The 12,422-nt window shown below is 34.1% G+C and overlaps 1 protein-coding gene across 1 annotated transcript in view; it reads right to left on the reverse strand.

The window, feature by feature from the left end:
* The window catches only part of kcnma1b (potassium large conductance calcium-activated channel, subfamily M, alpha member 1b), an 89,278-nt gene that overhangs the window by 22,042 nt on the left and 54,814 nt on the right, over positions 1–12,422 (reverse strand). Inside the window, exons 10-22 of the mRNA XM_016448655.1 lie at positions 9,880–9,971; positions 8,008–8,118; positions 7,758–7,863; positions 6,706–6,788; positions 6,544–6,613; positions 5,748–5,903; positions 5,562–5,671; positions 4,241–4,313; positions 4,193–4,197; positions 3,589–3,665; positions 3,026–3,034; positions 1,424–1,456; positions 423–519 (exon numbers count right to left, since the gene is read on the reverse strand). Of these exons, the coding sequence (XP_016304141.1) occupies positions 423–519; positions 1,424–1,456; positions 3,026–3,034; positions 3,589–3,665; positions 4,193–4,197; positions 4,241–4,313; positions 5,562–5,671; positions 5,748–5,903; positions 6,544–6,613; positions 6,706–6,788; positions 7,758–7,863; positions 8,008–8,118; positions 9,880–9,971 (1,022 nt within the window). The remainder of the gene's footprint in view (positions 1–422; positions 520–1,423; positions 1,457–3,025; positions 3,035–3,588; positions 3,666–4,192; positions 4,198–4,240; positions 4,314–5,561; positions 5,672–5,747; positions 5,904–6,543; positions 6,614–6,705; positions 6,789–7,757; positions 7,864–8,007; positions 8,119–9,879; positions 9,972–12,422) is intronic.

Genomic DNA, 12,422 nt, shown 5'->3' on the forward strand with positions numbered 1-12,422 from the left:
TTCTAAATTCCACTTGTTATTAATTACTGCCCATACAATATGAATTATTCCTGCCTGCTGTCCTGATAAAGCATTCAGAAGGTATTATTCTCATTTCATCATTACGTATTAATGGCTTTTATTAATTCACTAGCAGCTCTTTCATCAGTCAAAATCAATAAATGGATCAGTAATTCTGGCGGACAGAATAAGAGGCAGGTAGCGGGAGTTAAAAGCGGACGGTACTGAGAGAACGACAGCCTGAGGCGACACAGACCGACCGCAGCCTCTGATTGGCTGCAGCCGTGGGCTGTGTGACCCATTTAGTGAGCATAAGAGAGGATAGAGATGCTGAATGTGAAGGGTTTTCACAAAGCAATGCTAGTGAAATAATGCCACATTGCTTCAAGGGATTTTTGCAGAAAGACGTATAGTGCTCTTACCTTATTATTTTGGGCGAGCATGTGGGCGACGTTCTCATCCCTCCGTTACGCTGTTTTTTCTTGGGCGACAGAGCCGACTGCTGCTCCTCCTCCACTACTGAAACACCAGCAACAGTTTGAGATGCAACCAAACTACATATGTTACCAAACAACAGTCACAAAGTATATTTTATTTACAATCTTTTTATAATGGAAATTCAAAAACATGTTCATGTTTTTTTTAAATACTGACTCTGAATACTGATTTTATTACAACATATATTTAAAAAATAACTTTTGAATATTTAATTACTTATTGATTTATTATTGATCCTCCACAGTCACCGAGCCAGGTGCAATTTCTCAGGAACTTATTTCAGTGATATCTGTCAGGTAGTAGTGATATTATATGGATAATATTCCTAAACTGAAATTGCTGACAGCACCATTAGCTGACATATTCAAAAAGGAAAAAAAAAAAAAAAAACTTCACACGTTTAGAAAACAATTAAAAACAAATGAAAGCCAAAGCAGTGAAATCTACAAAGTTTCTGAAGTTACAGCTCCACATTATCAGAACTGCCGTGAAGCTGCACCATCTAGTGCTGAATGAGAGCAGGTGCCTGCAGAGCTGCATTATATTCAGACACAGTGACATTCAGACTGCAAAAAGTATTTGGACACAACCTGTGTAAACTGATTTCATACAGCCACTTATTATTCTTAATGACCAACGAGCAAAAAAAGTTATTTCTCTATATTTTGAATGACACTTGCTTTGATATATTATCTGATGCAATTACATGTTTATTTTTGTCTTAGTTGTCCAAATACTTTTTTGAGGCAATTGTATATAATCAACACATAGTCTGCATCTCAATTTGCACATACACATCAGACCAAATCACATAAAATATTTGGATGAGCAGGACATGAAGAGAAGAATGACGAGAATGAAGAGAAGAGTGAAAAAACAGCAGACGGTTAAGAAACAAATGAGTAATAATGGGGAAAAGACTTACTTGATTTGATGTATCCGTTATAGTTACTTTTAGCTGAGAAAATGCAAATACAAAAAGAAGTCAAAGTGAGACACACGGAGCAATGAAATGATAAACCAGTGAGAAAGAAAATGGAAATAAATAGCTTCTTTTTTTAATCTAGAACTGACTATCTTCAACTACCCAGTGAACACAAAAACGTAACTAGTTTCCTAGCCTGATCAGCTGACCCAAAGAGCCCTTAAAACCATCAAATTAGACCAATCTAACCAGCATGGCCAGGCTGGGACACCAGCTAATTACCTTAGGCTGGTATAAGCTTTTACATATCTACGCTCTAAACCTCCAATACAAAAGACATATATACTATGTGTATTTACAACATATACTGTATAATTCTACTATACAGTATAGCCATTTTCCTAAAAAGTGTTAATAATGTCAATCACCATACCCAACATCTAGATTATTAGCATAAAACACAGCACAAACTACGCTTAAAGGACATATTCAGATAAAGACCACTGTACATAGCCGAATGTAAAATAAAACATTACAATGACGATTCAATGAATTACAAAACTAAACTACTAAACTGCATCAATACAATTCACACAAACAGCATGCAGGAGACCAAGTCTACCACACAGATACATCCATGGGCTTACAGCAGTCTTCACCACATCAGATGCCACCACTACATGGCACTGCACCAGCCAGATGGCACATACACAGGTAGCGGGCACAGATGAATACACGGGCACTCAGCATGGGTGCCACAGGGAAGGCGTTCACTTACAGGAGCATAAAGTGGTCGTGTTATCATACAGAGACACAGGAGAGAAGGGGAAGCCACGGTGCAGAACCTCCATGTTACTAGCCACACTGTCTGACATGCACGAGCAGCCACGTTCTGCCCCACCGCAAGCTACACAACATGCCAGATGCATTCTCTTGTAGGCGGACTTCTTGGCTGGGGTCATGGGGCGGATGAGGGGAGAGGAGGAGGAGAAGCATATTAATGGATGGGAGCATTATTTCACTAACAGAAGCTGGACATCCAGAAACTACAGCGGGCCAAGTATAGAGCCCTGAGGAACACCTTCAGAAAAACATGTTTGTTATCAAGTAATATATAATTCTGTTACAGAGTAAAATCTGTTGTACTTTTCAACAACAAGATATCAGTTCAAGTGGTTCCGATGCTGTTTTAATTATTTTTTATATTCTTGGGAATATTGTATTTTAGAGATGTGAGTAAAGCATGGAAATGCATGGAGATGAATGAGAAAAGATATCAGGAGCTCACTGTAACATGTCCTGCCATGGTATATAAAATATAAAAGAGCATTTTTTAACCCTTAAATTATGCAAACCACAACATTTTACCTCATAAATTAAACAAAATTATATTCTTAAATATTACAAAATAAAAAAAAACATATGAGGTGATATCTAAACTGAAAACAGAATAATTCTCAGAAAAGCTCAAGTGCTGTTAGGAGCCTGTTAGAACAGCAAAAATTCAAGCTGTCTCCTGCTGATGATGTGGTGGAGGACAGTGGGTTGATGGAAGATGTAGTTTTACATTCACACATGCAGCAGGCTACAGTCATTACTCACAATACAACACTATCAGAGAGTGGGGGAAATGATCACAGATCCAGGGCAGCGAGAAAAAGGGAAAATGTGAAATGTGTCAATTACTAACTAAATGTTTTTGATGTATTTTAAAAGTATCAGGTGGAGGTAAAATCCAAAAAGTTTGATAATGTGGCCAGGCAGTGCAGTCATATAGATAAAACAGCCTCGGTAGAGATGTCATTGACAAACTCCTCCACACATGAAAGATTTATATCTAAATCATTATTTTCCAGCTGTGGGGAAAATTGTGGTAAAGTGCAATGTAAAAACCTCACAACAAATCCAGTTTGATGATTCCTCATCCCACAACAGAGTCTACCTGATTAAATATTTTAATAAATGTTATAATCAAAAAAATACATTTTCATATTTGGTTAAATGAAAGTGATATAAAATGCACCTAATAAAATCTAATAAACCTAATACAATCTACCTATAAATATGATTATATATAACAAATAATCTATATATAAAAATAATTTATATAAAAATAAAAAGTGAAAGTAAGGCAATTATTAATAAATATTCTCATGGTAACTTACTCCGTTTGCATCCGCACTTCTTGATCCGTTTTGGGTCTGTAATGTCATCGTGACAAGTTTTACAGTAGAAAAGTGCCCTAATGGAAAAAGGCAATCTTATTCAAACCATTCACACAGCATATGAGCTGTTATGATATGAATCTATAGCTGAATATGTAAAAAAAAAAAAAAAAAATGAACATTTACTGAAGTAAAATAAATGTAAAAAAAAAAACTTTTTAGATAGCAAATACTAGTCTGACAAAGTTTCTGAAATAACAAAGGAAATAACATAAAAAAATTAAAAAACCTTTTAGTCATACTTTACATATTTCTCATTTTCGTTTTGTTTAATTTAATGCACTAAAATAACAACAAAAAATAAAATAAAAATTATAACAAATAAAATAATTATATAGACATTTAAAAAAATAATGTACAAGAAAAAAATGCACAACAAAATCACAAAAAATGTAACTAAAACTACAATTAAAATTAAAACAACATAAACATACAATCTCATTTAAAATGCTATCAATAACTATAATAGTGCATCAATGATACTAAAATAACACTGCATTTGAGTCAAGAGCATGCTAATTAAAGAAATATATATTGCTGTCACTGGATCTGGATCTTTTAGGACTGTAAATGTTTATAATGAAGATCAGACTGACCTGCTTTCTCTCTGGTCTGATTTATACTCGATCGCGATCAGCAGGAGTTTCAGCTTCACATAGCACAGTCTACAGAGAAACAAAAGATCAATTAAAAACTAAACTACACATACTAGATGAGCAAAATTCACATTTTTTGGACATTTGTTTCCTTATTTATCTTATTTATATCGGTTTACACCTGCAACTTTACAGCCAAAATATCCAGAAACGTATTCAAATAATCAAGAAATTAGAAAACCTGACTGAATTTGCGTAAACATAACTTTTGACCAAAAGGCTTCTGCTTAAATGCAGTTTTGTAGACATTAACATTTTCAATGCTTGAATTTCTTTACAAAGCAAAGTCTGGCGTCTTTGAAATTGCTCAAATATAAGAGTTTACATTTCTCAACATCATTCTCATACTTCAGTTTGTGTTTTTTTCATAGTTTCAATGGGCCTCATTCATGAAACTTGCATAAATATATGAGTAAATTGTGAGTAATTTGCGCGTAAAACAGACCTTCCCAAAAACTTTCCTCCAGATTCACAAACGCTTCGTAAACGTCCGATTTGATAGTTAAACATGTGTATGTTAATGCGAGTAAAACAGACCTTCCCAAAAACTTTCCTCCAGATTCACAAATGCTTCGTAAACGTCCGATTTGATAGTTAAACATGTGTATGTTAATGAACTCCAATCATTGGTAAATAGGGCGCTCGTGCACGCTTCACAATTAGTATAATCCCCGCCTATGAATTACAGTTACGTAAATTGCGTGTCCAGGAACACATTGGAATATTCTGGTCTACTTTCTCAGGTTTGGCTCCAGTATATTGCATAAATGCAAAAAATACTAGATTAATAGGCCATATGCCTAACCTTTGGTGGCACAGCGTTTTTCCTTAGTTGCTATGATTTGGAATATCCACGGCGACAACTTATTACTAATATCTCATTTTTAAGAATTTTACTAAATATAAAAAAGCAGTAACCAAAAAAAAACATTTTTCAAAAAGAGGGCAAGGGCAAATGAACGTGTAATTATTATGGCAGTGCATTCAAATTCAGTGTCATCAGTTTGCCAAAAAGAACACCGAACGTTTTACGCACCATTTACACCTGGTAAGGAGCAGGTGTACATTTCTGTCGTACCAACTAACATTTTGAAAATACGAACATTTTCATGAATTCGAAAGTTTACGTCAGAACGGTGTTACAAACGATTTACACAAAAATTCGTTCTGCTCGTGTTTCATGAATGAGGACCAATGACTTTACTATCATACTAACATAAGTAAAATGGTCAAAGTAACTGCACTCATCATACTTACTCACAAATGGTGGGGAAAGACAAACCCACGAAGGCACTGGACAGATACTCCGTGTACATTTCATTGGCTACTCCCTCTAAATAATACTTCTGCCATGTGTCTTCTTCAATCTAAACAGAAGTAAGTTGTGAGTTTCAAGCTCAGGTTTCAAACGGTGACACTGTTTGCTCCAGCATGTGAACTGACCTTGATGTAGGACCTCATGGAGAAGAGGTTAGCCAGCATGGTGGACAGACCCTGTGCCAGGCAGCTCTGAGCGATGAAGCCCAGCTTCAGCTCGGCGAGGCAGATGGCGTCATCGCCCTCCTTCCAGTTCCAGCTCGGGATGTTGAGAAGATGAGCCTGGAGAAGACGAGGACAGAAAGTGCACGCATTAAAGGCCTCATAACTGTTTGAAACAAGATTTTGAAGTACAATGTGACAACTCAAAATTCCGTCTTTAGTTCATCCAGAACATTTATCGATACCAAACAGCTTGTGATTCTTAGTCTGAATTTTGGAGAGTACCCCAGAATGTAATCAACGTAATCATTTCGCTCTGGGGTACTCTCCAAAAAGGCGGAAGATGGTAACTCGGGGACAAGAATTGTTGAATAAATTATGTTATTATTGTTTAATTTGCGCACAAAAAGTATTCTCGTAGCTTCGTAATATTACGGTTGAACCCCTGAAGTCACATGGACTGTTTTACAGATCTCCTTGCTACGTTTCTGTGCGTTGATCGTGGAAGGACCCTTGCTGTCTATGCAGGGTCAGAGAGCTCTCAGATTCCATCAAAAATATCTTAATTTGTGTTCTGAAGGTGAACGAAGGACTTATGGGTTTGGAACGACATGAGGGTGAGTAATTAATGACAGAATTTTCATTTTTGGGTGAACTATCCCTTTAATTCTAAAGATCATGAAAAGGGAAAATGGTCATGAAAAGCAACATTTTGGCTGTTTTTGGTACAATAAACTTATAATGGCATGGAAACGCTCACCTTATTGTGGTACTGCAGCATCTGTGTAATGATTCGGATCTTTGGATGGTAGTTTTTAATGGATATCACCCTAGAAAAACACACATCAAAAGTTGTTTTTTGAGTATAATGCACAAATTCTTATTTAATCTTTTGTTTTTGTTTTTTGGGGGGATGTCTCACCTCATGATATTGGATGCATCTTCAGCGTCAGGATCTGCACAATATTTGTTGGCTAAGATCAGACAGGCATCGGCTGACTCAATCTAGAAAAATGGGTTTAAACAACAGATCTAATTTAAAACATGATTAAACTTTACAGGATGTAAATAAATGGGCCAAAAAAAAAAAAATCACTTTTTGCAGGGTTCCCATATTTTTGTGCACTGAATTTCCTTTTTCATGAACTCAGCTGTTTGTTATTACTCCATAAATATTTTCAACACCAGTCAAATTGCTAACAAATCATTCAGACCAATTAGTGAACCAGTTAAAAAGACTCATGGCACACAAAAAAAGTTCTTTTAGGATCCTTGATAAACTATGATAACTTTTTTTATTTAAAAAAAAAAAAAAAATCTGTTTCAAATTAAATATTTTTATATTTTCTGTATTCACTTCAATTTTAATTTAGTTTTTTGGTTTTTTTTTGTAATGTTTAACAGTGTTATTTTAGCATCATTAATATACTATTATAGTTTTTGTTAATTTTATGAATGAGATATTATTTTTACATTTTGTTTTCATCTTAATTTTCGTTAAAGTTTTAGTAATTCTGCTGTGTGTGTTTGTCATTTTTATTTGTTTTTGTTTTCTTTAAACACGTTTCAGGTTTTTTTGTTATTTTTCTTCTTTAGTTTATTTAGTTTTAGTTCTTCGAGTAAAACTAAACAAAAATGATAAACATTGCCTTGGCAAATAGCTGGAATCAAATAAATTTTTGTATATTTTATTTTATATCAGTTAACATTTATTTTATTTCAAGCAATGAAAACATGTTTAATGGTTTTAGATTACTATAATAACCCTGCTCTACACAAGAACAATGCCTGATTAAATATTTTACAGAGCATAACTAGAAAACAGTAGATTTTTTTTTAGAAATTGCCATGATTTTTTTTTATGATCATATAAATTTCTGACATTTCACTACACACTTCTACATGTTTTTTCCCACTAATTTGTCAAAGCAACTTTTCGGTTTTTAGCCTGCAGACTATAGATTAGACCTGTACCTTGACTCGAGCGAGATCATGAGGGTTGAGGACGGATCCCTGGTAAAACTCCACCTGTGTGAAGTGTCTCTTGAATAAGGCTTCCAGCTCAAGATTAGGGGAAATACTGAAAACACACACACACACACACACACACACAACGGCACTGTGAGACCAAGACATTCATCCCACAAAACAGAGCAGCAGGAGCATTCTTCAAAACGTCTTTTGTGCGGATGAAACCTCCATTCAATTTCAACATTGTACTTACTTATGGAGAAAAACTATTTCTACATTGACATCATCCCTGTCCTTGTGTAGGAAGTCTTTGAGGAAGTTGGAGACGCTCTCCAGTGTGATGTGACCGCAGACGACTATATGCCTGAGAAACGCAACGGGTGAGTATTCATCAGAAAACATCACAGCTGATCAACAAGAGAGAAAACCACCCAGATCACACGTTTAACACAACATTTAGCCTTAAAATCATACAAAATCAGACTGAAATCATGTGAAATGAACCCTGAGCATGTGCTAGTTTGAAGGGAGTCTGGGTGGGTTTTCTCTGGAGGAACAGGATTTATACTGTAACAACAACAAACCTTGTCTTAAGTTTACTTAAAACAACAACAACGAGTGAGTTTAAAGCAGTAACAGCAATGCAGTGCCACTTAGAGTTAAAGACCCCATAAAATCACTACTCAGACATTAATCAACATTTAATGAGCTAAAAATCAGAATAAAATCCGAAGCCATAACGATAATCTCATAAAATACATTTTAAATACTTTTATCTGCTAAAATGAGCATATACTGTAGATGAGCTACAGACTAAACAACAAAAAAACTATCTTGATTTCATGGGGACTTTAAAGCCAAAGCATTTGAGCAATGAGCTGACGGTCTGAAAAGGATAGTACATCAAAATGACTGCTGATGATTAATTATAAACTAATGCAAGCATATATTTCATATACGATGTGTACACTGTTGTAGCTAGCATTAAAATAAGTTGACACACAAAACATTACAGTGACGTGTAGTTGAATTTTGTGATTGTACATGTACTATGAAAAATATGCGACACCTCATAAAATGGCTTATATTAGTGTTATTTAACAAGAGTTTAAGTACACCTGAAAGTTTGAAAAGGCTCAATGAAAACATATATATATATATATATAATTCAAAAGATTGGGGTGGGTACAGTTTTTTGCTTTTGAGGTTTTTTTTGATCAGCAAGGCTGCATTTATTTGATCAAAGATGCAGTAAAAATTGTGAAATATTATTACAATTCAAGTAGCTGTTTTCTATGTGAAAATGTTAAAATTTAATTTATTTCTGTGATCAAACTGAATTTTCAGCATCATTACTCCAGTCTTCAGTGTCACATGATCTTCAGAAATCATTCTAATATGCTGATTTGCTGCTCGAGAAACATTTCTGATTATTATCAATGTTGAAAACAGTTGTGCTGCACAATATTTTTGTGGAAACTGTGATACACTTCATTTTTCAGGATTCACAGATGAATAGAATGTTCAAAAGAACAGCATTTATTTGAACATTATAAATTACTTTACTGTCACTTTTGATCAATGTAATGTGTCCCTGCCGACTGAAAGAACTAATTTCTTTCCAAAAATAAAACCTTTTGAACTGTACAAAATACGGCTTAGCGATAAAAACATACAACACGCTACACGCAGAAGCCCAGTGTCACAAGTAGCACGAATCAGCAAGCGATGAGCGACTCACACGACGCCACAAGCAATGAGATGATTTGTGCCATTTGACCCCAGACCCTCATAATAATACGACTTCCTGTGGAGGAGCACCTCTGACGTCACAGGAAGCACTGCAGCGACTTCCTGTGAGGTCAGAGTCCGCGCTCCTCCACGCCAGACCCTGCGGAAAATAAGAACCTTTTCATTAGAGGTTCGGTGCCTTCGATCCTTTGACTTACTTTCTTCCTCGGGTCGAGTTATAACTCCCTCCATATTTCTTCCGATTAAGGATGAGAGCAGCGATTTCTGGCACGTAGCGAGCAAACATTGCCTACATGCATGGGACAGAGAGAGAGACGGGCATGCAGACGGGCCGAGCGCACTGAGCGAGCGCAGCCCAACCCGCGGTACTTACTTTCTCCCATTTACTGCACTATAGGAACCACCATATTTCTTGCGGTTTCCTATTAACTCTATGATTTCAGGAACGTAGCTGGCAAACATGGCCTGGAGGAGGAGACAGGAGACACAGGACAATAGAAGTCTGCCAATGCTTCTACCTTCAGTAGAAGAGAGGTTTCATATCAGAAATAAGAGCCTTGAAGCGATAGTTCAGCCGAAATCAGAGTTCAGTCCTCGTTTGCTCACCCTCATGTCATTACAAACCCCTATCATTGACTTTCTTCTGTGAAAAAAGATGCATGTATAAAAACAATGAAATGAAAATGATGGGTGGCCGAGCCAGAACTTGAACTGAATTGAGCTTGCTTTCATAACTGATCAACTTAGACATCATTAAACGGAACTAGGGCTGTATATGTAACAATTAATAAAAAATTCAATATAAAAAATTTACATTTATATAAAAAAATAATTTATATTTTATATAAAATCAATATGAAGAATTAATATTGAAATAATATATTAATATTGTATTATTTAATTTAATTAAGGACAATAAGTTAATCTTAAAACATTCAGATAAGCAGTGAATTGTATTTCAAAAACACTTACAGCTGTTATGTATTTATTTTAGTATTACACCAATCAAATTTATCAATATACATGTGGCTAACTGAAATGATCTGTGCACTAATGTGTTTTTTATGTAGAAAATGTTTTATCAAAGTATTACTGTAAATTATTAATATTAAAATTAATGTTAATTTTGATTTATAAAATATTGTATATAACTAATTTTACTCATATTAATGAATGTAATTATTTGTATATATTTAAATAATTACATTTGTATATAAATGTAATATTAATATGAAAATAATGTATCAACATTAATATTTTATTTCTTTGATTATATGAAAATAAATCCTTAGGGCAATAATTTGGTCTTACAACGCTCAGATAAGCAGTGAATTGTTTTTCAGAAATACAGTTTTTGTTTGTAATACGTTGACAGAATTAATCATTATAAAAGGGGCAAACTGAAATGATGTTAATTTTTTTAATGTAGAAAATGTTTAATAAAAGCATTGCGATAAATACTACAATTAATTCCAAAATGACATACACTGTTTAAATGTTTATATTTCAACAACAAACTGGAGTAGAGACATATAATTATATCAATAAAAAGTTATTAATTATATTTAATATTTTAATTTAAATTAAGTATAGTTATTTAAATACAACTATTCATAATGAACTAATTATTACTATTTATTTTCATTTTAATTATATTTAAATGTTTGTTTACAAATCACCGTACTATAGTAATGTGCCAACAGACTGGGTTTATTGAATAGTTACAGTTGAGAGAGATTTTTTACACTATCGAATCGAATTGAATCAAGATCCAAATTTAATTGAATCGCAAGCTTTGAATCAAATCACATCGAATCGAATCATGAAATCTCTTAATACTCAGCCCTAAACTGAACTGAATCAGCAGTGAACTGATTTGAACCGAATAACAACACTATTTTCTCTTTTTGTCTCTTATTTGAAGTTTGTATTACTGATTCTCATATTGTTCCGTTTTATTATTTATTTATTTATTTTCTGTATCGTATAAAGTGCTATAAAAATAAATGTGATTTCTGAAGTCATATGATCGCTTGTCTGAAGAATAAGTCATATGAACTGTAACTTTGGTCCCCATTCACTTTCATTATATCGAAAAGTAGACCTTTCGAGTTCCACCGAAGAAAGAAACGACACGAGGCTGAGCAAACGATGACAGAACGATCATTTCTGCACACACTATACCTTTAAGTGTTAAATACTGGAGCTTTAAAATGCAGACAGTGAGAGTCAGAATGCTTGTGTACATGCATTGCCCAGAATTGAGAGGCTGGAAGGTTTTAGGATAAAAGTAAAAGCATTCTGTTTGACAAATATCCCTGTTTGAAGGGATATCGGTGTTGAAGAGAAGAAAAGCCACAGATGAGATGCGATCTGCCGTTTAAGAGGGAAAACGGTGAAGTAAAGGAGGAAACCTCAAGAGCCATGTTTAGTCCGAACAAACTCTTACGCCGGGCTGATATGAGCACGACTGTCACCTGTAACACTGCTGCACTTTACCTTTTACATTATTTACATTATTATAGGAGTTCATAAAACTGCCTCAGATCTCAAGCATTACAATACATACAATTAAGAGCAAAATATATTTCATTACAAACTTTATGAAAAATTATGAACATTAATTGTAATATATTTACAAATGATAATATTTTATTAATATTACTATAACTGTTTTAATATATTTATATCATTTTATTTTAATAATTCATAATATTTTTATGAAATAATATTTTAATATTAATAATTTATTATTTTATTTATATGAAAACAATCATGGCAATAAGCTGGTCATTAAAAACTTTCAGATAAGCAGTGAATTGTCTTTCATTAACACTTTTTTTGGTATTACACTGACCAAATGAATCATAAATATGGTAAATTGGAAAGATCTGTGCACTAATGTGTCCTTAATTT

This window comes from Sinocyclocheilus anshuiensis, unplaced genomic scaffold, assembly GCF_001515605.1.
Source record: "Sinocyclocheilus anshuiensis isolate Anshui unplaced genomic scaffold, SAMN03320099.WGS_v1.1 scaffold75, whole genome shotgun sequence".
Classification (NCBI taxonomy): domain Eukaryota; kingdom Metazoa; phylum Chordata; class Actinopteri; order Cypriniformes; family Cyprinidae; genus Sinocyclocheilus; species Sinocyclocheilus anshuiensis.